This window comes from Leptopilina heterotoma, unplaced genomic scaffold, assembly GCF_015476425.1.
Source record: "Leptopilina heterotoma isolate Lh14 unplaced genomic scaffold, ASM1547642v1 Lhet_38, whole genome shotgun sequence".
Taxonomy (NCBI): Eukaryota; Metazoa; Arthropoda; class Insecta; order Hymenoptera; family Figitidae; genus Leptopilina; species Leptopilina heterotoma.
The window spans coordinates 533,905-561,902 of record NW_025111054.1 but is presented as its reverse complement, the minus strand read 5'-3'; the positions used below and the strand labels follow the sequence as shown (position 1 = coordinate 561,902).

The following is a 27,998-nucleotide window of genomic DNA, read 5'->3' as shown; positions in this document are numbered from 1 at the left end:
GAAATTCAGAAACACACATATGTGTGTTGTGTATATTTCTTGTGCGTGCTTGTACATTTTCCATCTCGCAGTTTGTGCCTGATGTGGTGTTTGTATAATAGGTTACTTGTGCACGAAAAATGACATTTCTGAACTTAAGAAACTATTTATTAAAAAATAAATAATAAGTGCCGCGATATTATTTGAATGTAAGTAACAAAATATTGTTACTGAAAATTCCAATTGTTTAACGATCACTGTGAGGTTAGGAGTGTGAAAAATTGTTGTGAATATTTTTTATGTTCAATGTTTGTCGTCCAACTGTTTTTAAATCACTATCAAGGTAATTATTGCGAAACTTTATTCATTTTTCTTTAAATTCTTATTATTCTTGGGATTAATGGGATTTTTTATATTTAAAACTTTCACATAACCTCATTTTAAGACACTCCCCCCCTCCTCTCTCTCAGTCACTCTCTCTCTTTTCCTCCCATGTTTTGACGTTTCGACAGATGCGCTCCTTTTGCAAAAAAAAAAAATATATTTTTTTTTTAATAAATATAGAAATCCTGAAATTTGGAAATATTACTTTATTCAGAAGTTGCAAAGTCGAACCCACCTTTTTTTTGAGGGGGAATTTCATTATTATTATTTTTTTCTTCTTTTTCATCTCTTTAATTTTTTTTACTGTGGCCTCCTCGTTACCGATGCCAAATGAGATAAGATTTCAAGAAGCTTCATCTCGATAAAGAAAAAAAAGTTACTGCATTTTTCATTCTTGACTTTTTAGTTTTTCTTCATAATTTTCATTTTTCTTTAAAAAAAAAAACTTTGTGTTTGTATTTTTATTTACTAAAAAATAATTTTCTCTTTAAATCTCTTTTGAAAATTGCTTTGAGGAAGTTTTTATGACTTTTTTCAACTTTATTCTTTATATATTTTGGCTCGTGTCGTGAAAAAAGGAAATAATTTTATTAACATAGAGAATAAAATTTTATACATGTAAACATTTTGTTTTCATATAATTCCATTATAGAAATATTACCGAATACTTTTTGTCGCTTAATTTATTTTTCGTAAAAAACACAATTTTATTTTGTCTAAATAATTCTTTCTTTGTCAACTTCTAAATACTTTTTTTCATTTTTTTTTCATTTTACACTAGTTTTCTTTTTTTTTTTTTTGTCAATAATTGAGAAACATTGTTTTCTATGCTTCGACAATGAATGTGACAATCGAGTGTGAACAAAGTTTACCTTTATATTTTCTTTTAGTAAATTATTTAATAAATAATTAATATCTAAACGTATAATCAATTTGGTAAAATTTAAAGTAAAAATAAATTTTAATGAGTTCGAGTTTTGTGAAAAAGAATTTTTCCGTTCACCTTGATACAGAAAACCAAGGTATATTTTTGTACCGTTCAGATCAGCTGTTCGAAAAGTAGAAAAACGTTAATGGTTTTTTTTCAAAAAATGTTTATCAATTTCACTTTTACTACCATTATTCAAATAATAATTTTATTTTATGATAATGATAATAATAATAATAATAATAATAATAATAGTAATTATAATCATATATTAATAATAGTAATAACGATAATAGTAATAATAATAATAATAATAATAATAATAACTTTTTGTCGACTTTTCACAAATTTTATTGAAAATAATTGATTTAAAAAAAAAATATTTCATTACATGTTTGAAAAGTCAAATTTTAAAGAATTTCATTTTTCCAAATTTTTAAAAATAATTGAATTCTCAAAAAATGTAATAATTCTCTTTCTGTATTTTTATTCAAAAAATTACAACCTAACCTTAAATTTTTTGCTTTTTAGGTACCTTTCTTTGGAGTGTGAGACAATTATATTATTAATAATTCAATAATAATAAAATTATAATTTATTATACAATTTTTTTTAAATGTTTTATTAAAATTTTTAAAAATACAATTTTTGAAGAATTTTATTTTTCCAAATTTTTAAAAATAATTGAATTCTGAAAAATTTTTATAAAAAATTTTTAAATGAAAATTAATGAAAATTATCTTTAAAAAATATATTAAAATATTTTTGATAATAGCAAGTCTTAGAAATTTTTCCATTATAATTGTTTTTTTAAATTAAATTATTATATTATATATTATATTATTTTAGAATTATTTAAATTTTTAGAAAAATCATGTATTTTTTAAAATTTTTTTATTAAAATTCTTCAAAAATTGAATATTTTCCAAAAATTCAGTTATTTTAAAAAATTTTCCCAGAGGCGCATGATTATTCCCCAAATGTCATTTTACCGAACTGTCATTTTAAGGAATTGCATTTATTCGAACTGTTATTTTAACGAAATGTCACTTTATTGCGAATCGCCATTTTTAAAAGTCATTTTTGCGAAATATCATTTTTACGAATTGTCATTTTTACGAATCGTTATTGTTCCGAAACGTCATTTTTTCGAATTGTCATTTTTACGAAATATCATTTTTGCGAATTGCTATTTTTATGAATTGTCACTTTTGCGAAAAGTCATTTTTGCGAATTGTCATTTTTACAAATTGTTATTTTTACGAAATGTCACTTTTGTAAATCGACATTTTTACGAATTGTCACTTTTGCGAAAAGTCATTTTTGCGAAATATCATTTTTACGAATTGTCATTTTTACAAATAGTTATTGTTCCGAAATGTAATTTTTTCGAATTTTCATTTTTGCGAAAATTGCTATAGTAAATCTACATATGCATACAAGTTTACTATAGCAATTATCGCAAAAATGACAATTCGCAAGAGTGACATTCCGTAAAAATGACAATTCCAAAAATGTCAGTTCGCATAAATGACAATTCGTAAAAATGATATTTCGCAAAAATGACTTTTCGCAAAAGTGACAATTCGTAAAAATGGTTATTCGCAAAAATGACATTTCGTGAAAATGATAATTCGAAAAAATGACATTTCGGAACAATAACTATTCGTAAAAATGACAATTCGTAAAAATGACTTTTCGCAAAAGTGACAATTTTTCTTAAGGTCATGTTATTCAGTGTGAAGTTTTTCCATAGTAAAATATATGGGGCATGTGACCAGTGAATAACGTAACCTTAAAATAATGAATAAAAAGGATAAAAAGTTAGCCCACTACGTCTATGTCATTATAATTGATAACAAATATCTAGCATATTAAAACTCTAGGAGATATGTTATAATTTTTCAGAACTTTCAAATTTTTTTTTTTTTTTTTTTTTCAAAATTTTCCGTTTTTACGAATTTTTTTTCTGTTAACTGACAAAGAATTAAATAATAACATTTAGTAACTAGAAGGTTTCTTGAGACGCTGATCATGAATTTAATGTCAGTTTTTAAAAAATTCCAAAATGGCAGATTTAATACGGCGGAAAATTTTATAAAAATTCATCAGATTCATATCTACAAAATATAAAATATTTGATAAATCGCAAGAAATTGCACAATTTTGTTAATTTTCTATATTTTATCTAAGTACATACATTTTTTTATTGATTACTTTTTTTTAGTTAAAGAAAAAGAATTGTATATTTTTAAATAAAAGAATTATCATTATGTGCTCTACTGAAGAAAGGTGAAAAGTACCTAAGACACAAATGTATTTTAAGGTTATGTTTGTGTTATTTTTACCTTAATTGAAAATTTCTGGAAAATTGGAGACAGTTTTTATTCATTATTTTAAATGTAATGAAGACTTAAATATCAGTGGTATATTTTTTTTATAAATTTTCATGTATTTTTCTTACAGAATGGAAAGGAGTATTGCATGAAATATGACATTAGGTATATTGAATAAAGAAGAGATAAGATGATCGCTACCTCTTCCAATTTGGAAGATGCTTGTAGGCAGGCACAGGTAAAAAAAAGACATTTATATTTAACTCTTATATTTTTTTAATACTTGTAAATTTTATTTTTTTTCATACATTTTTGAAAGAATAAGAAGCAAAAATAGTTTAATGGCTTACTTCTGAATTCTTTTCTATTCCAATTTTTATTTTCTTCCACATAATTATTCAGGGTTGCCACAAGTCAGGGAATTCAGGGATAAGTCAGGGAAAGTAAAATAGGTCAGGGAAAAGTCAGGGATTTTTACTAAAAGTACTGGAAAAAATTAAATTTTTTAAATTCATGAGCAAACTGAATTTTTTTTTCATTTTGCCTCGTAAACTTTGAAATTACTTACCACGAATTTTAATACAAAACCTTCAATTTTTTCTATTTCTGACAATAATTTCTTTTTAAATAACTTAAGTTTTCAAGAACTATCATAAAATTATGACTTATAAATTATTTTATGAATAATTTTTACAATTTTCATAAATTCTAGATTGATAGAAGAATTTTAGTTAAAAATACTAAAAAAAAATTGGATTTTGGAAAAGTTACAAATGATTACAGAAATTCAATTATTTTCAAAATTTACAAGAATTCTTCGCAGAATTTCAATTATGTTCAAAAATTTTAAAAAAATTCTCATCAAAATTTCAATTATTTTTATAAATAATAAAATTCTTCATCAAAATTCAATTATTTTTAAAAATTTTAATAAAATTCTTGGCAAAATCCCACAATTTAATTATTCAATTTTTAATACATTTCTTTGAAATAATTCAATTATTTTCATAAGTAATAAAATTTTTCACAGAAATTCAATTATTTAAAATACGAAATTTCATAAAATTTTTCGAAAAATATCAATTACATAAAAAGATTTTTATAACATTTTTTCAAGAATTCAATTATTTTTATAAATAATAAAATTCTTCACCGAAATTCAATTACTTTTATAAACTTGAATAAAATTCGTTGTAAGAATTTAATTATTTATAAAAACTTGAATAAAATTCGTTGGAAGAATTAAATTATTTTCAAAATTAATAAAATTCTTCGCAGAAATTCAATTATGTTCAAAAATTAAAAAAAAAAATAATGCTAAAATTTCAATTATCTTTATAAATAATAAAATTCTTCATCGAAATTCAATTATATTTACAAATTTTAATAAAATTCTTGGCAAAATTTCGTAGAAATTCAATTATTCAATTTTTAATAAATTAATTCAAAATAATTCCATTATTTTCATAAGTAATAAAATTTGCACAGGAATTCAATTATTTAAAATACAAAATTTCATAAAATTTTTCGAAAAATATCAATTATTCAAAAAGATTTTTATAAAATTCGTCGCAAGAATTTAATTATTTTAAAAAAATTTAACATAGTTCTTTTCAAGAATTAAATTATTTTTATAAATAATAAAATTCTTCACCGAAATTCAATTATTTTCATAAACTTGAATAAAATTCGTTGTAAGAATTCAATTATTTATATAAATAGTAAAATTCTTCACAGAAATACAGTTATTTTTATAAATTTGAGTAAAATTCGTTGGGAGAATTAAATTATTTTTAAAAGTAATAAAATTCTTCGCAGAAATCCATTTATGTTCAAAAATTAAAAAAAAAATCCTTGTTAAAATTCCAAGTATCTTTATAGGTAATAAAATTCTTCTCCAAAATTCAATTATTTTATGAAAATTTTAATGAAATTCTTAGGAAAATTTTAATTATTTTCATAAATATAATAAAACTCATAGCAGGATTTTAATTATTTTTTATAAAATATTTTAATCAAATTTCTCGAAAAATGTATATAATTATTTTTCAAAATTTTATTAAAATTTGTCAAATGAATTCAATTATTTAAAAATTTATTAATAAAATTCTTTATGAGAATTTAATTTTAACAAACATTTAATTATTCAATAAATTATTTATTTTTTAATTTAAATAATTGAATTTTTCTAGAATTTTCTAATAAAAATTGATTTAAAAATGAATCAACGAATAATCGATTTATTATTATTTATGAAAATAATTGAATTATTGCAACGAATTTGTTTGACATTTTTTTAAAGTAATTTAATTTTTTTGAGAAATTCTACTGCTTGTAAAAATAATTGAATTCTTGCGAAGGATTTTTTTAGGATTTTTGTAAATAATTATAACTTATTTTGAAAAATTGTATGGTAATTTAAATTATTACAAAACATGAAGAAGGCGATCAATTCGAGTCGAAGACTCGGAGTGATCACCTTCTTCATGTTTTGTAATAATTTTCTCATAAGTTGTTGAATTTCAAAAAGGTTTGAATTTGAATGTTTTGAAGAATTTTAATTCCTACAGAAAAATAATAATGATTAAATATTTATTTAAAAAAGAAGTTATTGATGTTTTTGAATAGTTTTACAATTAAAGAAATTTGTAAATGAATGTAATAGAACATTTTTTTTGAGTATCTAATAATTTTTAGAGTGAATCAAAATATTCTTTAAGGTAAGGGAAAAAGTGAAAATTTTGTCTGGAAATCAGGGAAAAGTCAGGGAAAAATAAAATTAAATATTTGTGGCAACCCTGTAAATTATTTTAACTGTCAAAAATAAAAAAATTGAATCTAAATTTTTTATTTTTGCTTTCGACGCGACGTTAAGCAATAAATTTTATAATGTATTTCTAGGTTATGTTAATAACGATTTTTTTATCAATAAACCAAATTAATCAAAGTTTTTCATTAATTTTATGAAGTTGTCAATTTGCTGAAAATTAAAATGATGTTACAAGTTTAATAATTTAATAACTTTCTATCGACAATTTTTTACTTTAGGAATTTTTTAATGCAATATTTTTAATTTCGGACTAGAAGATAACAAACCGATTTTTTTTCAACATTTTTAATTGCGGTCAAATAAAAATTTGTTGTTTTAAAAATTCTACCATCGTTATATTAGTTTGGATTAACTTTTGAATTTGTTTTGCTTCTATTTGTCAGGAATTAATTAACCAGGTTTCTAAAACCTGCAAAGACTCACTTCCGGGTCATGGTTTAATGGGAGACAAACTGCCATCTGCCCACAAGAAGGAGCAGAGCTATTCTAAACACACTATCCAGTCGAAACTTACTAGACTGTATTTTGAAGAACTATCGAAAGTACCGCATGCAACTCCGGCTTCAGTTCTGGTAAGAATCGTAATGCAATCACAGAAAAAAAAATGCAATTTCTCTAAAAATGTTCACTATAATTAATTTTTCTTTTCATTTAATAGAAAAATCTTCAAAATGAATGCGATCTCTTGGGGCGATTGGTCCAGCGTGAAAGTTTGCACACGCTAATTGTTAATTTGTATGCTAGCAACAAAGGATACTCATTAGGCGTAAGAAATAGGTGAGTTATTTCAAATGAAAACCAAAAATTGTCCATGAAAAATACTGAAATTATTATATTTTTTGTTTTTTTCAAATAGCGATAAAGGAAATCAATACGATAAGAATTCTCTGCTCTCGGAAACTCAGCTAATGGGTTACGAGCAAGGAGAATTTCTCTCTTGTATTGACAATGGTCAGCTACCGGCAATGCTGGCCGAGCAATTGGAATCGAGTCATTCTCATTTATTCTACGACGGTTGCATAATTGCCGAGGTTCGAGATTATCGCAGACATCACACAAAACCCGATATTCATCACGTTTTACTCAAACCAACAACTCAGGTAATTATGCTGTTTAAATATTAAGGAAGTAACTTATTGCTTTTTACATTTCATTCTTTAGAAGGGATAATGAAAAAAAAAACATCTGAAAATAGTCATGATTGTGGAGAGTCTTCGGCAATATTGGAAAATGTATAAACCATCGGTTTGTGAACACAAGTTCTCTTGATATAAATTCAAGCTCAAGAAAACAGAAATTATTTCAACAGATTTGCGAGAAGTATTAGAAGAACAAATAATAGATATTCATGATCATTTAGGAAGATGTCTGGTTATTGAATTTGAAGTTGTTGATGAAGAAACAAAAAGCATAATATTAGTAATTATTTTATTAAATGACAATGAAAAATAAAGATTCTATAAACTTATATTGCGTTATAAAAATGCAAAAGATGTGTAACCATCTGTGAAAAGATATTGGTGGCGCAGAGATCGATAACGACTCGTGTCATCTCTGCTTAGAAGACGGTATCTACGTGTGCTGTACAGGTCCTTGCAATTGTTCCGCCAGCAGATATTTTGGGGTGGGAAAGAAGTGAAGTCTTCGTTCTTCTTAAGGAACGAAATTCTTCTGAAGAAGAAATAAGACCCAACAAGGGTCCAGGTTTCCTACTATTTTACGCAATAGCTCACAAGTCAAGGGTGTTTTAACTTGTACCTGTGGCGCTTTAAATTACGCGAAAAACAGTTTTTAGTTTATTTATTCAATTTATTTAGATTATTTATTTGCAAGCATCACAGTTGGTCCCCTTTTCCCCCCTTATTTCAATTTTATCACCTTTTTTGACGATTTGTCAACTTTTCCCCCCTTTTTTTTGCTGATTTGATTCAAATAATTAAAATATAATAATTAATAGTTTTTTCTAGAAAAACAAAAATTCTAATACAAAACCTTGAATTTCTTTCCATTGCTGACAATAATTTCCTTTTAAATTACTTAATTCTTGAAGAACTATCATAAAATATTATTACTTAGAAATTATTTAATGAATAATTTTACTTAAATATTTTAAAATTAATTGAATTTTAAAAGAGTTGCGTTTTTGGAAAAGTTTCAATTTTCAAATGATTGCAAAAATTCAATTATTTTCAAAAGTAATAAAATTCTTCGCAGAAATTCAATTATATTTAAAAATTTTTCAAAAATTCTCGTCAAAATTTCAATTCCCTTTATAAATAATAAAAATTCTTCTTCAAAATTCAATTATTTTCAAAAATTTGAATAAAATTCTTAGCAAAATTTCAATTATTTACAAAAATTTTCCTAACTTCAATGTTTTTCAATATCTATTTTAATAAAATTTTCCAAAAAAATTCAATTATGTATTTAAAAAAAAATTTATTAAAATTCTACGCAAACGTTTAATTATTTTTATAAATAATAAAATAGTTTCACAGGAATTCTATTATTTATAAATTTTTTTTATAAATTTCTTAGCAATAATTCAATTATTTTCATTAATAGAAAAACTCATCGTAGAATTTCAATTATTTTTAGTACAATTTTAATCGAGTACCTCGAAAAATGTAATAATTTAAAAAAAAATTCATTAAAATTCGTCGAAAGAATTTAATTATGTAAAAATTTGTTGATAAAATTCTTTAGAAGAAATCAATATAAAGGAACATTTAATTTTTTAATATAAATTATTTATTTTTCTGTTCAAATAATTTTTAATAAATATTCTTAAATAAACATCTTAATAAATATTAAAATTCTTTCCGTAAATCCAATTATTTTCAAAAATTAAAAAAAAATTCTCCTCAACATTTTTAATATCTTTATCCTAAATAGCAAAATGCAATACTTCGCTAAAATTCAATTATATTCAGCAATTTTTATAAACTTCATTGTAAAATTCAATTATTTTCAAAAATTAATAAAATTCTTCGCATTAATTCAATTATTTTCATAAATTTTTAAATTCTTTTCAGGGATTTAATTATTTTGATAAATAATAAAATCATTCGAAAGGAAGTGAATTATTTTCATAAATAATAATATTCATCGCAAGAATTAAATTATTTTGAAAAGTTTTAATAAAATTCATTTCAATTACTTTCAAAAATTGTTTTTAATTCAATAATTTGTATATTTATTATTTAAAATTAATAATATTTTCTAAAAAAAATTCAATATGTTTAAAAACAATTTTGACAATTTTTCAATTATTTTTAGTACAATTTTAATCGAATACTACGAAAAATGTAATTATTTAAAACAATTTTATTGAAGTTCGTCGAAAGAATTTAATTATGTAAAAATTTTGTTGATAAAATTCTTTATGAGAATTCAATATAAAGGAACATTCAATTATTTAATAAAAATTATTTATTTTCATTTTATTTGTATTCAAATAATTGATTTCTCGTATAATTTTCCAATAGAAAAATTAATTTTAAAGTGAATTTCAGTTAAAATTTTACATAATGAATATTAAAATCATTCTAGAGTAAATTTTCTAGAAATAATTGAATTTTGATAAAGTTTCAAATTGAAATTGTGGAAAATCTGAATTTTTCATATTTTTTACTAAAAATTCTGTAGAATTAATTTTTTTCAAAAAAGTTCAATTGAAATTCTTCCAAGTTTTTATTTTCTAATATATATTTAATTGAAGAATTTCCGAATAGTCCAAATTTTGGAATTATAAAAAATTTGAATTATATATATGCAATTTTTATAAACAAATAAATTTGTCTCCCCTTTTTGAGGAAAAAAATTCCCCTTTTTACCTTTTTTGAGAAAAAAAGGTACTGTGATGCCTGTATTTGCTGTTTTTACGGAAGTTTACAATATTCAGGATTGCCACAGGTCAGGGAATTCAGGGAAATTAGAATTGCTCAGGGAAAATTCAGGGATTTTTAGTAAAAGTACTGGAAAAAATTTTTAAATTTATAAGAATACTCTGAATTTTTGTTTTTTTTTGTTTGCCTCATAAATTATGAAATTACTACGAATTCTTATACAAAACCTTCATTTTTTTCTATTTCTGACAATAATTTCTTTTTAAATAACTTAATTTTTCAAGAACTGTCATAAAATTATCACTTATAAATTATTTAATGAGTAATTTAACTTAAATATTTAAAAATTTATCGAATTTAAAAAAAATGCGTTTACAATTTTAAGAAATAGATAAACTTCAAAAGGTTTTAATTTAAAATTTTATAAAATTTTAATTTTCAATGAATTTAATTAGAAAATTTTAAAGAACTTACATATTTGAAAAATTTTAGTAATTTAAATTCTTCTTAAATTAGTTAAATTTTTAAATATATTTAAAATTTATTATTAAAAATATTAGATTTATAGAAGAATTTTAGTTAAAAATACTAAAAAAAAACTTAATTTTGGAGAAGATACAAGAAATTATTTAAAATTGTATTAAAAATAATTGAAATCCTGTGAAAAATTTTACTACTTGTAAAAATGATTGAATTCTTGCGAAGGATTTTATTAGAATTTTTATAAATAATAAAATTTTTATTTTGAAAAATTTTATGGAAATTTAAATTATTATAAAAGTTATTGAATTTCAAAAAAAATTAAATTTGAATTTTTTAAAAATCTTAATTCTTATGGATAATAATAATGATTAAATATTTATTTAAAAAAAAAGTCATTGATGTTTTCGAATAATTTTACAATTAAAGAAATTTGTAAATAAATGTAATAGAACATTTTTTTGAGTATCTAATAATTTTTAGAGTGAATCAGAATATTCTTTTTGGTCATGGAAAAAGTGAAAATTTTGTCTGGAAATCAGGGAAAAGTCAGGGAAAAACGAAATCAAATTTTTGTAACTACCTTGAATATTTTTTTTTTACTTTTATATATTTGTTTATTTATTTAATTTATTTTTTTTGCCCTTTTTTAATTTTATCTTTTGACTTATATATTTATTTAATTTATTTCCGATTTTTTATTGTCCCTTTACAATTTTATCTTTTGACTTTTAACTCTTGTTGCAATTAGTACCTAAGTTTGAAAAATGTATCTTGAAATCCAACTTTATTTGAAAGTGGAAAAAAAGTTCTTAGTTTTCTCTCTTTAATGTACTCAGAGTGTTCTTTCGGACGTTTCAACTCTGACGAGCAACGGAGAATGGAGTCACGAAGAAAGACTGGTGCTCGAGTCGCACTTGGTGGCAGCTACACAAGGTCCTCTATGCTTAGACCCAAATCCAATTCCCAGTCTGGCAACAACTCGACTTCAACAGTCAAGAGCCCTTCTTACCGACCATCAGTTAATGCGCCAAGCCAAAAAGTTTTCTCAGGTTCCTAACTATTTTTTATCTTGATCATTTTTACCAGAAATATTTCATTTTTGTACTAATGTTCTTTTTTTTTTATTTCTTTACAACCAGGTAACGGTAAATCGTAAGAGGAAATTGGAGCAATTGTCACAGCCCGAAGGTTTTACGATACAGGATTTAATGCAAAAGATCCGTGTAAAGAATGGAACACCAGTAGCTCACAACTGTCGAACGCCTTGTCTTGCCAATCCTCCTCTTTTGCCCCCGAGCTCACCACTTGAAGTCTTAAGGTGAAATTAAATTGTCTTTTTTTAAATCTACTATTTATCTTCTTTTTTTATTCTACTTCTATAAGTTGTGAATTGTATTGTCAACATTATATTACAATTATTGTATTTGCGTTTTTAGATACGCGAAGCAGCTGGAGCGACCGCGAGAAACTAAAGACTGCATGCCGCAACTTGTAGAAGAATATATATTAGAGACTGAAAGGGGCCAAGGACGAATCTACCACATAAAGCTCTCAATCCTACAAAGACTTTCCAATTTCGAGTACCTGGGAGAGCTCTATGTGGACAGAGATTATCGAGAGGGAGAAAAAAATGGATCGTCCTGCAGGTACGATTTACTTTTTGTTACGATTTACCGATTTACCTTCTTTTACTTTTCCTTAAATTTATGTCACTCTAGAAAAGATAGTTTAATTATTTGGTTCCTTTTAAATAGATTCACACTCGGTAATAGAGTCCTGGCTACCCAATATATTCAGCAATTTACAGAAATTTTCACTGAAGAAGGAAAAAAGAATGTTAGAATAAAACATGTTGTGCCGGGGCAGGTTCCTCGAGTTACGTGCACCCCAGGCATGCAACGTAGTCAACAACAGGTGACAATTTTCTCCTACTAATTTTTCTCCATTCAGTTAACACTTTAACAAAAAAAATACGTTATTTGTGTATGAAAACGAAGCATTTCTTAACTTACATTATTATTGAATTATTTTCCAGGCTCAACAGGCTCAATTGGTGGCTCAACAATTACAGCAAGCTCAGCAGGCTCAACAGGCTCAGCAGAATCAACACGTGGAGCAACAGGTATGTTTATGAAAACAGGGTTGCCACGCAACCTGGAAAACCTGGAAAAGTCAGGGAAATTTGATTGGAATCCTGGAAAACTATTGTTTTCTAAAGTTATTGTGCTCAATCTTGAAATCTAATTTTTCTTTAATTCAATTTTCTTGATTCAAATTTCTAAATTCACTTTTAAAAGAGTTGCCTTCACAATTTTTCTTCGCAATAATTCAATTATTTTCATAAATAATCAAATGTTTTTTACAGAGATTTAATTAATTTCAATTATTTTTAATACAATTTTAATGGAATTTCTCGAAAAATGTAATTATTCGTAAAAATTTGATTAAAATTCATCAAAGAAATTCAATTATTTCAAAAAGACTACCTATAATTTATTTATTAGAATTTAATTATTATTGTCAATACATTTTTAATTAAATTTCTTGCAAGAATTCAATTATTTTCAAAAATTTTAATGAAATTCTTTTTAACAATTCAATTTATTTTCAAAATAATTTTAATAAAATTCTTCGTAGAAATTTCATTAATTTCTATAATTTATAAAAATTCAATTATTTCCAATATCTAGGTACTATTTCAATAAAATTTCACAAAAGAATTCAATTATTTAAAAAGAAATTTTAATAAAATTCGTCTAAAGAAATCAATTATTTTCAAAAGTAATAAAATTCTTCGCAAAAATTTAATTATGGTCGCAAAAGTTTGAAAAAATTATCGTCAAAATTTCAATTATCTTTATAAATATTAAAATTTTTCTGCAAAATTCAATTATTTTCAAAAATTTTTTAATGAAATTCTTTTTAACAAATTCAATTTTTTTTTTCAAAAATTCTCCTCCACTCAATGATTTTCAATATCTACTATTTTAAAAAAAAATTTCAAAAAGAAACGAATTATTTTTAAATTTTTTTGATAGAATTCTAAGCAAACCTTTTATTATTTTTATAAATAACAAATATTTCACAGCAATTCAATTATTTACAAATTTTTTTATAAATTTCTTTGCAATAATTCCATTATTTTCAAAAATATTCAATTTATTTTCACAGAGATTCAATTATTTTTATAAATATTAAAGAACTTTTTCAAAAATTAATTAAAAATAATAAATTTATGGAAGATGTTTAGTTAAAAACATGAAAAAAATTCAATTTTGTAAAAGTTAGAAATTATTGCAAAAATTCAATTATTTTCAAGAGTAATAATATTCTTCGCAAAAATTAAATATTGTTCAAAAATAATAAAATTCTTCTTAGGGATTCAATTATTTTCACAAATAATAAAACTCATTGGCTGAATTTCAATTATTTTTAATACAATTTTAATCGAATTTCTCGAAAAATGTAATTATTCTTAAAAATTTTATTAAAATTCGTTGATAGAATTCAATTATTTGAAAATTTGTTGATAACGATTCTTTATGGGAATTGAATTTTAAGAAACATTTAATTATTCAATAAATTACTTATTTTTGTATTTAAATAATTGAATTGTCGTAGAATTTTCTAATTATAATTGATTCAAATATGAATTTCAGTTAAAATGTAGATCATTGAATTTTGATCTGTGAATGTTTGAATTTTTCATACTCTTAACTGAAAGTTGTGTGGATTTAATTTTTTTGAAAAAGTTAAATTGAATTTCTTTTAAGTTATTTGAAGTTTTTATTTTCTAATATTTGATTGAAGAATTTCCGAATAATCGATAAAATTTCGTAAAATTGAATTGTAAACAAAAGGATTTGAAAATGTTGAAAGAATTGTTTTAGAAATGATTAATATTAATTAATAATAATTAATTTAGAGAAGAATTTTAGTTAAAAATTTTGGAAAACAATAATTGAATTAAAATGATGAAAGTAATTTTGAATAAGTTACAGTAAAAATATTCTTATAATATAAAATAATGATTTTATCAGTCCGTCATATTTTCATGTTTTATAACAATTTTTAAAATTTTTTTATAATTTTAAAAAAAAATTTAATAATATTCTTGGCAAAATTTCAATTATTTTCAAGTAAAATTTTTCAAATAAAATTCAATTATTTTCAAGTAAAATTTTTCAAATAAAATTCAATTATTAAAAAAAAAATGTTGATAAAATTCTAAGCAAACATTAAATTATTTTCATAAATAATAAATATTTTACATGAATTCAACTATTTACAATTTTTTTATAAATTTCTTCGCAATAATTCAATTATTTTAATAAATTAATAATAACATTTTTTACAGAGGGTCAATATTATTTTCATGAATAATAAAACTCATCATAGAATTTCAATTATTTTTAATACAATTTTAATCGAATTCTTCGAAAAATGTACTTAATTATTCCTAGAAATTTTATTAAAATCCGTAAAAAAATCAATTATTTAAAAATTTATTGATAAAAATTCTTTATGAGAATACAATTTTAAAAAATGTGCAATTATTCAATAAATAGTTTTTTTTGTATTTAAATAATTGAATTCTCGAAGAATTTTCTAATAAAAATTTATTTAAAAATGAATTTTAGTCAAAATTTTAGATAATAATTGAATATTAAAAACATTAAGTAAAGCATTAATTTTTTTAAATAATTGAATTTTGAAAAGGTTTTAAATTAAAATCTTTGAAAATTTTGAATTTTCATACTTTTAGTTAACAATTCTGTGAAAATAATTTTTTTTTTAAAAGTTTAACTGTGGATTTTTTTGAAATTATTGGAAGTTTTTATTTTCTAATATATTTAATTGAAGAATTTACGAATAATTGAAATTTTGGAAAAATTAATTGTAAACAATTGAATTTGAAAATTCTCAAGGAACTTTTGCAAAAATTATTGAAAATAATTGATAATTGAATTCTTTCGAAGAATTTTAATAAAATTTTAGAATAATAATGACATTTTTTGAAGAATTTATTTAAAATTGTATTAAAAATAATTGAAATGCTGTGAAGAATTTTTTTATTTAAGAGAATAATTGAATTTTTGCAACGAATTTTACATACATTTTTTTTAAATAATTGAATTCTTTTGATTTTTATTAAAATAGTAGATTTTTAAAATATTTGAATTTCAGCGAAGAATTTCATTATTTCTGAAATGTAATTGAATTCTTGCAAAAAAAATTTTTTTAAATAATTAAATTTTTCAAGGAATTTATTTGAAATTGTAATAAAAATTATTGAATTCTTATAACGAATTTTATTAAATTTTTTTAAATAATTGAATTCATGTGAAAAATTTTATTACTTGTAAAACTAATTGAATTCTTGAGAAGGATTTTATTAAAATTTTTTGTAAATAATTTAATTATTTTTTTTTGAAATACTTTATGGAAATTTAAATTATTATAAAACATGAAGATTTGTGACAAAAAAAGATACTTTTTTCTATGTTTGAGAATTTTAAACACTACGACGATATATTTTTTTTTTTGGGGAAAAAAGAATGATTGTTTGTATTAATAAATTTTTAGATTCTTTCGCGCGCACAAGGCCAGCTAAATAATTTAGCTGGACAAGTGACTTCCATGAAGGCCGCTATGGAGGCCTCAACGTCAGCGCAAGTGAATCTCACTTCTTCCGATGCCGCGAATGTTATTCAAAATATACCTCAATTGGAGACAATTGGTAATGTCAATGCGGTGATTCAACCTCTTGCCAATGGAGGACCCAGTGCACCAATTCCGGTACAAATTGACGCATCAACAATGTCGGCTGCCACTGATCCTACTCCCTGCAATGGATCTGGAATTTTTGTCTTTCAACAAAAGCAGCCCACTCCCATTAATAATGCAACCACCAATGTTCCAATTTTGGTGAGAAAATTTTACATATTTCTTCTTTTATGTTTAAAATGATGAAACAAAAAAGATATTTTTCTCTGAAAATTTTCAAGGGGGAAAAATGTTTAAAAGAAAGATTTAATGAATATTGTGTTATATTTCTCAGCAAGCACAACTGCAAGCTGGTACGCAGAGCAACATTGTCGATACGAGCCAAAGTTCGAATAAAGATTCTTTCAAAAATCCTTCGATCAATCCAGAAATAAGCGCTATTGTCAATTCACTCATGAATTCAACTAAAGAATATCAACAACAAGTCGCAGGTATATATATTGTTAATTATATTTAACTTTTAATTTGTTTATCATTGATATAAAATTGTTGTAAATTGATTTACAGCGTTTGCAGCGGCAGCTGCCATGAACAATAATGCGCAAGCTCCTCCAAAATCGAACAATGCTGCAATTATCAGTTTATTGAATAGCAACCCAGTGAACATAGCGCCGCAGAAGTCACAGCCAAGAAGGATCTCTTTAAATGCTTCCATTCCTCAGAGAGTAATAAGCCACGGCAATGTGATAACCGTACCAAATACCACCGGTCAGGTAAGATGTCAACTACTTCTTCTAAAGGTTTCCTATGAGTTGGGCAATGATTTTTTTTCTCAATTTACTAAAAATTAACAATTTTTCTTTAAAATTTTTAATAAAATTTACTAAAATTTTATGTAAAAATTGAATTATTTAAAATACAATTTTAATTGAATTCGGCAGGGTTGCCACAAAATATTATTTTTTTTTATTTAAATAATTGAATTTCTGTAGAATTTTCTAATAAAAATTGATTTAAAAATGAATTTCTGTTAAAAACAAATGAATTTGAAAAATCTTAAAAAACTTTTTCCAAAATTATTAAAAACTAGCAAATGGTAAGCGCGGGGAATTCAATTCTCGTTTATTATTATTTAAAAATTTTAATAAAATTTTTCGCAAAAATTTCATTATTCTCATAAATAATATTTTTTAGAGCGATTCAACTATTTTCAATACAATTTTAATAAAATTTCTCGAAAGAATACAATTATTTTCAAAATAATAATAATTAAATTCGATTTTTTTCAAAAATTTTATTATAAATTCAATTATTTTCCACAATTTTGATGAAATGCTTTTTTAAAAAATCATTATTATCAAAATTTGTAGTAAAATTCCTTAAAAAAAAAGTCCAATTACTTTTAGAAATTCTGATAAAATTCTTCTAAACAATTCAATTATTTTTAGAAATTCAGATAAAATTCTTTGAAACAATTCAATAATTTTTGTGAATTGTAAAATCCTTCGCAAGAATTCAATTATTTTCAAAAATAATAAAATGTTTCAGAAGAATTCAATTATTTTCAATACAATTTTAATAAAATTTCTCGAAAGAATACAATTATTTTTAAAAATATTTTTTAAACTCAATTAGTTTCAAGAGTTTTAATAAAAAATTCAATTATTTTCAACAACTCTGATAAAATTCTTGGCAAGAATTCAATTATTTGTGTAAATAATAAAATTCTTCTGAGAAATTTAATTATTTTCAATACAATTTTAATTAAATTTCTGGGGAAAAATTCAATTATCTTGAAGAAAATTTTAATAAAATTCCTCTAAGAGGTTCAATTATTTTTAAAAATTGTAATCAGATTTTTCTAAACAATTCAATTATTGTTCTCAAAAGTTTTTAATAAAATTCTTTGTAAATTTCAAGTATTTTCAAAATTTTCAATTAAAATTACTTTGAAAAATTACATTATTTTTACGAAATTTAGTGAAATTCTTAAAGACAATGTAATTATTTACAAAAATTCTAATAAAATTGTTTAAAAGATTTTAATTTTCTATGAATAATTTTAATACAGTTTAATACGAAAATCGATAATTACAATTAATAATAAACACAATTATTTTAAAAACTTAAAAGAAATTCTTAAAATTTAATTAGTTTCAAAATTTTCAGTAATAATTATTAAAAAAAACTTCATTATTTTCAAGAAAATTAAAATAAATTCTTTAAAACAATTAAATTATTTTAAAGAATTTTAGTAAAATTCTTGCCAAGAATGAAATTATTTTCAATACAATTTTAATTACATTTTCTCGAAAGAATTCAATTATTAAAAAAAATGATGATAACATTCTTGAAATTAATTCAATTATTTTCAAATTTTTTTATAAATAGATAATTTACAAGAATTCAATGATTTTCAGTACATTGAAAATTTAATTATTTCTGAAAATAATTGAATTCCAGTAAAAAATGTACTATTTATTGATAATTATTGATATTATTATTATTGATATTACTATTCTTTCGATGAATTAAAAAAAAAATTTTTTTTAAATAATTTAATTTTCCCTGGAATTCAATTAAAATTGTATTTAAAAAAATTGAATCCTAGTGAAAATTTATTACTACGCAAACATTTAATTATTTTCAAAAATAATAACATTTTTTATACAGGAATTCAATTATTTTCATAAATAATAAAACTCATCGCAGACTTTCAATTATTTTTAATCAAATTCCTCGAAAAATGAAATTATTCTTAAAAATTTTATTAAAATTCATCAAAGAAATTCAATTATTTTAAAGACCTTTGCTACAATTTATTTATTAGAATTTAAGTATTATTTTCTATAAAGTTTTAATTAAATTTCTTGAAAAAATTAAATTATTTTCAAAAATTTTAATGTAATTCTTTGGAACAATTCAATTTTTTTTTCAAAATAATTTTAATAAAATTCTTCGTAGAAATTTAAATAATTTCAAAAATTTGGCAAAATTCAATTATTTTCAATGTCTGCTATTTCAATAAAATTTCATAAAAGAATTCAATTATTTAAAAAGACATTTTAATCAAATTCGTCTCAAGAATTGAATTATTTTCAAAAATTAATATAATTCTTCGCAGAAATTTAATTGTGTTCAATAATTTACAAAAATTCTCGTCAAAATTTCAATAATCTTCATAAATTTTTCTCCGGAATTCAATTATTTTCAAAAATTTTAATAAAATTCTTAGCAAAATTTCAATTATTTTCAAAAATTCTTAAAAAAAATTCTTTCGAGAAATTCAATTATGTTTAATTAAAATTTTAATCAAATTTCCGAAAAATGAACTTATTTTTAAAAATTTTATTAAGATTTGTCAAGAGAAATCAAATGTTTAAAAATTTGTTGAGAAAATTCTTTCTTAGAGTTCAATTTTATGAAATATTCAATTATTTATTTTTGTATTTCAATAATTGAATTCTCATGGATTTTTTTTAGTAAATATTGATTTAAAAAATTAATTTCAGTTAAAATTTTACATTATCATTGAATATTGAAAGCTAATAGCGTAAATTTTTAGAAATAATTGAATTTTGAAAAGATTCCAAATTAAAATCTTTGAAAACTTTAACTTTTCGTACTTTTTGATTAAAACAATTCTGTAGAATTAATTTTTTTTAAAAAGTTTAATTGAATTTTTCTTTAATTCTTCAAGTTTTTATTTTCTAATAAATACTTAGTTGAAGAATGTCAGAATAATCGAAATTACAGTTTTTGGAATTAATTAAATTGCATCAGGTTTTTCATTGCAATTGTTTGAAATTTTAATTCCTGTGGAAAAATAAATATGAATAAGTTTTTAAATTTTTGTTCAAGAAAGTGTATTGAAATTCTGAATAATTTAATTTAGAAATTCCAAAAAAATTTGTTTCTTAAAAAAATGCCATTCAATTTTTTTTTTAAAGTAATTGTAATTTCCGAACATAATTTTAAAAAATTGAAAATTTTGTCTTTCATTAAAATCAATTTTATATTTCAATGAATTTTATTCGTTTACTCTTAAAAATTAGTTTGAAATATAATTGTATTTTTGAGAAATAGAAATTTGATGAAATAGGCGAATAATAATTAATAAATAATAATTTTTTCAGATGAGGGTGAATTTCAGTTCGGCACTTGCTAGTCAGTTGGTAGGTAAACAGCAACCGGTGAAAGGAGCAACAGTGCGTCTCGCTCGAGTTCAAGATTCAACGCTCGGATTATCAATGCCCGGACTGTCGGCTCTCCTTGCCGGAACACCGTCGGCTGACAATCCAATTCCTGGGATAAACAGTGCCTCGTCCTTATTGGAAAGACTAACGGCCTCATCGAGTCAGGGGAGCCAACCAACGAGTCCTATGACGAGTCCACCACCTGCCAATGTCAATCTTCAGGGCGTCAATTTAGCTAATTTACCCAATTCCATCAATGGACTTCAAAATGTCCAGGTAATGAGGACTTTTCAAAATATTTTCGCTTTGGGTTCGTTTTTTTTTTATTTTTCATTTATTTTATCTAGAGTGTAAGAACACTCTAGAGAAAATGAATTTCTTCATTTTAGTTTAATTTAGTTGTTTTCTATTCATTAAAACGTTAATTTTATAAAAGAGTAAAAAAAATTGGGAGGCTAACTGACAATGTTTATTTTTAATTTAAAGGTATCGTTTCCTGGTTTATCTCAACCGATCACAATGTCCTTAAACGTTTCGGCAGCAACGGGATCCGTCGCACCCACAGGAGTTATCGTTTCTCTTCCCATTTCATCAGCAACAAATACTTGCACCACTGTTTCGAGCGTGAGTTTCACTTTTTCCTGTTTTTTCACCAACGAATTGAATTTGAGAATTTAAGAACAAAATTTCCGAAAAATTCAAATACATGTAAATAATATTAAAATTTTTTTAAAATTATTTTTAACATTTTGGACGAAGCAATCTTGTTCAAAATTTTTTAATTTAAATTCTTGAAAAAATTATAATTAGTTTTCTTGCAATTATAAAAAAAATTCTCAATTGTTTTCGAAAAATTACATTACACTATTTTTAAAAAACTAATTAGTCTTAGAATTGTTGGGGAAAAAGTGGACAATTTTTTTTTAAATGGAATTTTACAGATGGTGGCTGCAACCGTTGTCACGACAGCAATTGCCGGAACTACGCCAACGGTCGTAATTGCAAATCCTGCCAATACTCATTTATCGTTACCAATCGGTATGTTGTACTTCTATTCTAAAATATTTTAATAGTAAATTATTAATAAAATTAATTATATTATGAAAATAAAAACTTTTTTCATATTTCTTCAGCTCAAATTATTCAACCGGGGGTTAAGGGCATCTCTCAACAGAATATACGTAATACAAGTGCCGTAACTCTCTCACAGGTAAATTTAACACATTTTCTATTATTATATATTGTTATTTATTTATTTATTTACTTAACTGAGGAAGGCAAAATAAAAGAACATTGTCTCCTGTTTTCAGGGGGGTCAGGCCATTCAACTACTTGGTTCGCCAAGGCCTCGCTTTAGTCAAATGGCTCGACAAGGTCAATCGAATAATCAAGGAAAGACGACAGTTTTACCAAATCAATTGGTAACAGTAGCGAAATCAATGTCGGCGAGCCAATTGATTTTAACTGGAAATAAACAAGTTTTAACTCCCATAATGGGTAAGTTCACTAAACGGAATTAATTTACAATTTATATTTATTTTACCATTTGTGATCAACTATGAAGAAATAAGGGACCTAAGAGGAAAAAAAATTTTAAGTTATGTTTGGAATTTTTATATTAAAAATAAACAAAGAGAGATCAACTCTCAATATAAATCACTGATATTGAAATCTATTACATCTAAAATAATTCAGGGTTGCCACGCAACCTGGAAACCTGGAAAACCTGGAAATGTCAGGGAATTTTGATTAGAATCCTGGAAAATTATTGTTTTCTAAAGTTGTTGTGCTTATTCTTGAAATCTAATTTTTCTTTAATTCAATTTCAAAAGAGTTGCCTTCACAATTTTTCTTCGCAATAATTCAATTATTTTCATAAATAATATAATTCATCGCAGAATTTCAATTATTTTTAATACAATTTTAATGGAATTTCTCGAAAAATGTAATTATTCGTAAAAATTTTATTAAAATTTATCAAAGAAATTCAATTATTTTAAAAATCCTTCCTAAAATTTATTTATTAGAATTTAAGTATTATTGTCAATACATTTTTAATTAAATTTCTTGAAAAAATTCAATTATTTTCAAAAATTTTAATGAAATTCTTTTTAACAGTTCAATTTATTTTTAAAATAATTTTAATAAAATTCTTTGTAGAAATTTCATTAATTTCTATAATTTATCAAAATTCAATTATTTTCAATATCTACTATTTCAATAAAATTTCACAAAAGAATTCAATTATTTAAAAAGAAATTTTAATGAAATTCTTCTGAAGAATTCAATTATTTTCAAAAGTAATAATATTCTTCGCAAAAATTAAATTATGGTCGCAAAAGTTTGAAAAAATTATCGTCAAAATTTCAATTATCTTTATAAATATTAAAATTTTTCTCCAAAATTCAATTATTTTCAAAAATTTTAATGAAATTCTTTTTAACAAATTCAATTTTTTTTCAAAAATTCTCCCCCATTCAATGATTTTCAAAATCTACTATTTTAAAAAAAAATTTCCAGAAGAAATTAATTATTTTATAAATTTTTCTGATAAAATTCTAAGCAAACCTTTTATTTTTTTTATAAATAACAAATATTTTACAGCAATTCAATTATTTACAAATTTTTTTATAAATTTCTTTGCAATAATTCCATTATTTTCAAAAATATTCAATTTATTTTCACAGAGATTCAATTATTTTTATAAATATTTTAAAGAACTTTTTCAAAAATTATTAAAAATAATAAATTTATGGAAGATGTTTAGTTAAAAACACGAGAAAAAATTCAATTTTGTAAAAGTTAGAAATTATTGCAAAAATTCTTTTTTTTTTAAGAGTAATAATATTCTTTGCAAAAATTAAATATTGTTCAAAATTAATAAAATTCTTCTCAGGGATTCAATTATTTTCACAAATAATAAAACTCATTGCAGAATTTCAATTATTTTTAATACAATTTTTATCGAATTTCTCGAAAAATGTAATTGTTCTTAAAAATGTTATTAAAATTCATCAAAGAAATTCAATTGTTGTAAAAACCTTTGCTACAATTTATTTATTAAAATTTAAGTATTTTTTCAATATATTTGTAATTTAATTTATTTAAAGAATTAAATTATTTTCAAAAATTTGACAAAATTCAATTATTTTCAATGTCTACTGTTTCAATAAAATTTCCCAAAAAAATTCAATTATTTGAAAAGGAATTTTAATAAAATTCGTCTCAAGAATTCAATTATTTTAAAAAATTTTAATAACATTCTTGGCAGAATTTCAATTATTTTTAATACAATTTTCATCAAATTTCTCGAAAAATGAAATTTTTTTTATAAGTTTTATTAAAATTCGTCAAGGGAATTCAATTATTTAAAAATTTGTTCATTAAATTCTTTATGAAAATACAATTTTAAGGAACATTGTTAAATAATTGAATTCTCGTTGAAGTTTCTAATAAATATTGATTTAAAAATGAATTTCAGTTAAAATTTTAGATTATAATTGAATATTGATCTTTGAATGTTTGAATTTTTCATACTTTTAACTGAAAGTTAAAATATTTGAAAATATATGAACTTTTCATACTTTTAATTAAGAATTTTGTAGAATTAATTTTTTTCAAAAAATTTAATGGAATTTTTTTTAATTATTTGAATGTTTTAATTTTTAATATATTTAATTGAAGAATGTCAGAATAATCGAAATTTCGTAAAATTAAATTCTAAACAAAAAAATTTGAAAATTCACAAAGAACTTTTTAAAAAATTATTAAAAAAATATTGACTTAAAGAAAAATTTTAGTTGTAGCAAGCTTTAATTATTATAAAACATGAAGAAAGCGATCAGTCCGAGTCGAAGACTCGGAGTTATCGATATCTTCATGTTTTATAATAAATATTCTTATACGTTATTGAATTTAAAATTTTTGAAAATCCTAATTTTCTATGAAAAAATAATAATGATTAAATATTTACTTAAAAGTGAAGTTATTGATGTTTTCGAATAATTTTCCAATTAAAGAAATTCGTAAATAAATGTAATAGAACATTTTTTTGTATCTAATTATTTTGCGAGTAAATCAGAATATTCTTTAGAATCACGGAGAAAATCAAAGTTTTGTCTGGAAATCAGGGAGTTATTTAATTTGGTAAAATATAAATTTAGTTTTAAAAACCTGGAAAAATTTCGTTTTTCAACCTGGAAAACCTGGAAAAGTCAGGGAATTTGAAATGAGCAAAAGCGTGGCAACCCTGAATAATTAATAAAATTTGATTTAATTAAGTTAGAAATAAAACAAAAATAATTTTTTATTTTTAAATATATTATTATTTTATTTTCATTTATTTTATTAGTCTGGAATGAATGATTGATTTTTAATTAATTTTACTTTCGTTCAGCGGCCTCGAAACCGATGCTGATGACCTCACAGACATCGCCTTCTTCCCAAGCTGTACCTGCTAATAAACAAACTCTACTTACAAAATCATTGCAAGCCAGAACCGCTTCCACTGGTCAATGCAGTTCGCAGACACAAAGTTTAAACGTTGCTGGACTGTCGCCACAACAGGTAGGAATTTTCAAGACTATTTTACAATATTTTTAAGCCTAAGAAATTTAGTTTTTTACATTTTTATGATTTAGGGTGTTGGAGCAAGAAAGGTATTTAGAAAGTGGTGGTCAAATGTTATACTTTATTTAAAACGAATGTTTATCGTTTATGAAACATTGATCGTAACTGCAAAAGAATATCAACAAAAATTTTTTTTTTTTAATATCAATGTTTTAATATTTTATCAAAAAAATGCGGTAGTTTAAATGTAACATAATTTTTTTATGAAATTAAAATATGTATTTATGTATATGAGATGTGGCAATGTTATAATTTTATTTTTTTAACATTTTCAGCATAAAAACAATATTGTTTTAATAAAAAAATGCTTCAAAAATGATAAAAATAAATTTTTTTTTGTAGATACAAAACTATATTTTCTACAAAATTACGAATGGATTTTAAAATCTATCAATTTTTAAGAAAAATGTCAGAATATTTTCTGACAAATTGATTTCCTCTCAAAAAATTACTATAAAAATAATTTTTTGGAAGATTTAATTTTCTTAATATGAAAAAAGGCAGTAATTAATTTTTTTTTATTCAGCTCCAGCAACTTCAGCAAATAGCAGCGCAACATAAAGCAACCTTAGCTGCTGGAAATTCTCCCAGTCGAAGTCACCTGCAACCACAGCGAAATACAACATCAGGTGACGATCCTCTCTGAATTGGGGACAATTTAAAAATTGGGAATTGGCTTTGTGCACGCGGCAATATTTTAGCCTCACTTTTGTTAAAAAAAAAAAGTGAGACTACCGGTGTTTCCACCAATCATATTTCCAAAAAAAGCAACTAAAAAAAAAAATTCTATCTATTTTTGAATCACTGAAACGCGACCTTCGAAAATCTATACATTATTATTAATATTATTATTATTAATTATTAATATTATTATTATTAGAGACACTATGACAAAAGGAACGAAAGTATCAAATGCGTGTGCAATAAGTGTGAAAAACGACACTATGTGTATCGACTTTTTTGCCTCGCGCTACTGTACTTCGAGGAAGGTTTCAATTATTGTAGATAACATATTATACATATAATATACTATTTGTTTTATATTAAAAGAAAAGAAAATTTCATTTCATCTTCCTGAATTATGAGAAAATTAAAATTTTATTTTGGCAAAATTGTCAATTGTATATTTAATTTTTTTTTAATTTAAAAAAAACTGTTTATCTAACATTATTTTTAAAATATTTAGGTTCTTTTCTGTATTTGTTTCTAGAATGATGATTTTTAGCCCAAAATGAAAAAAAATGCTTCGATTTTCAGACGTGGTCCAACCTTGACTATAAGGGTCCAACCTTGACTCCTTTTTCTTTTTGAAATATTTATTATTTTTTCATTTGCAGACCAATCAATTAATTTCAGAGATCCAAGCTTCGCATCCAATAATTTGTTTTAAAAATGTAGTTTTAAGATTGAAACAAAATTATCAAAAAGTAACATTAAGACGGAAAAAAGTAGCTACTATCGAAAAAGTAAATTTGGCAACTAAAAAACATATTTTAAACAATTCACAAAATTTATAAAAATTTCCGTCTGTATTTGTCTGACATTTTCCTGGTGATAACGTAAATTCTGAATTCATCTAAACTTCAATTATTTTCCAAACTCTTAGTTGTAAATTTTAGAATTCTTCAAAAATTCGATTTTATTTCAAAATAATTTTTAAAAGTAAGAAAATTAATTTTTTTGAAACATATAAAATTTATTTCAAATTAAATTTGACAAAATTTTCCATTATTTGGAAATTTAAATAAATATTTTCAATTTTTCTTAATTTTAATTAAAATTTTTAAAAAGACAAATTCATTTTTGATAATTATTAAATTAAACTACAAGCAAATGATACGCGCGGAACATTTTATTTAATTTATTATTGTCATGCAAAGTACAAAATTTTTTATTTTCTAATATAAATTTTTAAAAAATTTCGTAATCAAAATTTTTAAAATTCACTTATTAAGTACAAAATTAATTATTATTGTTTATATTTTCAACAATTTTAATATAATTCTTCGCAAGAATTCAATTATTTTTTATATAAATAATAACATTCTTTGGAAGAATTCAATTATTTTTATAAAATAGTAAAATTCTTCGCAAGAATTCAATTATTTTTTAACAAAATTTTGTTAAAATTTCACGAAAAAATTCAATTATTTTCAAAACAATTTTAGTTGAATTCCTCAGCAGCATTCAATTATTTTCAAATATTTCCATAAAATTCAATTATTTCCTAAAATTTTACTAAATTTTTTAAAACAATTCAACTATTTTTATAATTATACTAAAATTCTTTGCAGGAATTAAAATTATTTTTATTCCAATCTAAATCAAATTACACGAAAGAATTTAATTGATTTCAAAAATTTCCATAAAATTCAATTTCAACAAGAATTTAAAAAATTCTCTCTAAAAATAATTCAATTATTCTCAAAATATTTAAAAAAAAATTCTATATGAAAATTAAATTACTTTTAATGCAAATTTTTAAATATATTCGTCAAAAAAAATGGAAAGAATTCAATTATTTCAATTCAATTATTATTATGGGTAAGTAATAAAATTCTTCGCAAGAATTAAATTATTTTTATAAAATAATATAATTCTTCTCAGGAATTCAATTATTTTCAATACAATTTTAATAAAATTCTTCTTCATAAATAA

The 27,998-nt window shown here is 22.6% G+C and overlaps 1 protein-coding gene across 3 annotated transcripts; it reads left to right on the top strand.

Annotated features, from left to right (window-relative positions):
* Nucleotides 1-48: 48 nt before the first annotated feature.
* On the top strand, nt 49-26,389 carry LOC122505854 (transcription factor SPT20 homolog). 3 transcript variants are annotated; one of them, XM_043617717.1, is made up of 20 exons: nt 49-322; nt 3,758-3,865; nt 6,841-7,029; nt 7,116-7,234; nt 7,314-7,557; nt 11,625-11,837; nt 11,928-12,106; nt 12,225-12,434; nt 12,543-12,702; nt 12,824-12,910; nt 16,375-16,716; nt 16,850-17,006; nt 17,083-17,288; nt 20,652-20,987; nt 21,198-21,335; nt 21,653-21,749; nt 21,845-21,921; nt 22,031-22,208; nt 25,108-25,277; nt 25,867-26,389. In XM_043617717.1, the coding sequence occupies exons 2-20, from the start codon at nt 3,818-3,820 to the stop codon at nt 25,984-25,986; spliced, it is 3,270 nt and encodes a 1,089-aa protein (XP_043473652.1). In that variant the 5' UTR covers nt 49-322; nt 3,758-3,817; the 3' UTR covers nt 25,987-26,389. The 3 variants fall into 3 exon arrangements, with proteins under 3 accessions (XP_043473652.1, XP_043473649.1, XP_043473651.1); XM_043617714.1 differs by having other exon boundaries at nt 50-322; nt 22,022-22,208; XM_043617716.1 differs by having other exon boundaries at nt 58-188; nt 22,022-22,208.
* The last annotated feature ends 1,609 nt before the right edge of the window (nt 26,390-27,998 follow it).

Coding starts and splice junctions, on each gene's coding strand:
- LOC122505854 (XM_043617714.1), top strand. CDS start 3,818: ATGATCGCTACCTCTTCCAATTTGGAAGATGCTTGTAGGCAGGCACAG. Junction 12,107..12,224: donor TCACCACTTGAAGTCTTAAG/GTGAAATTAAAT, acceptor TTGCGTTTTTAG/ATACGCGAAGCAGCTGGAGC. Junction 12,435..12,542: donor AAAAATGGATCGTCCTGCAG/GTACGATTTACT, acceptor CCTTTTAAATAG/ATTCACACTCGGTAATAGAG.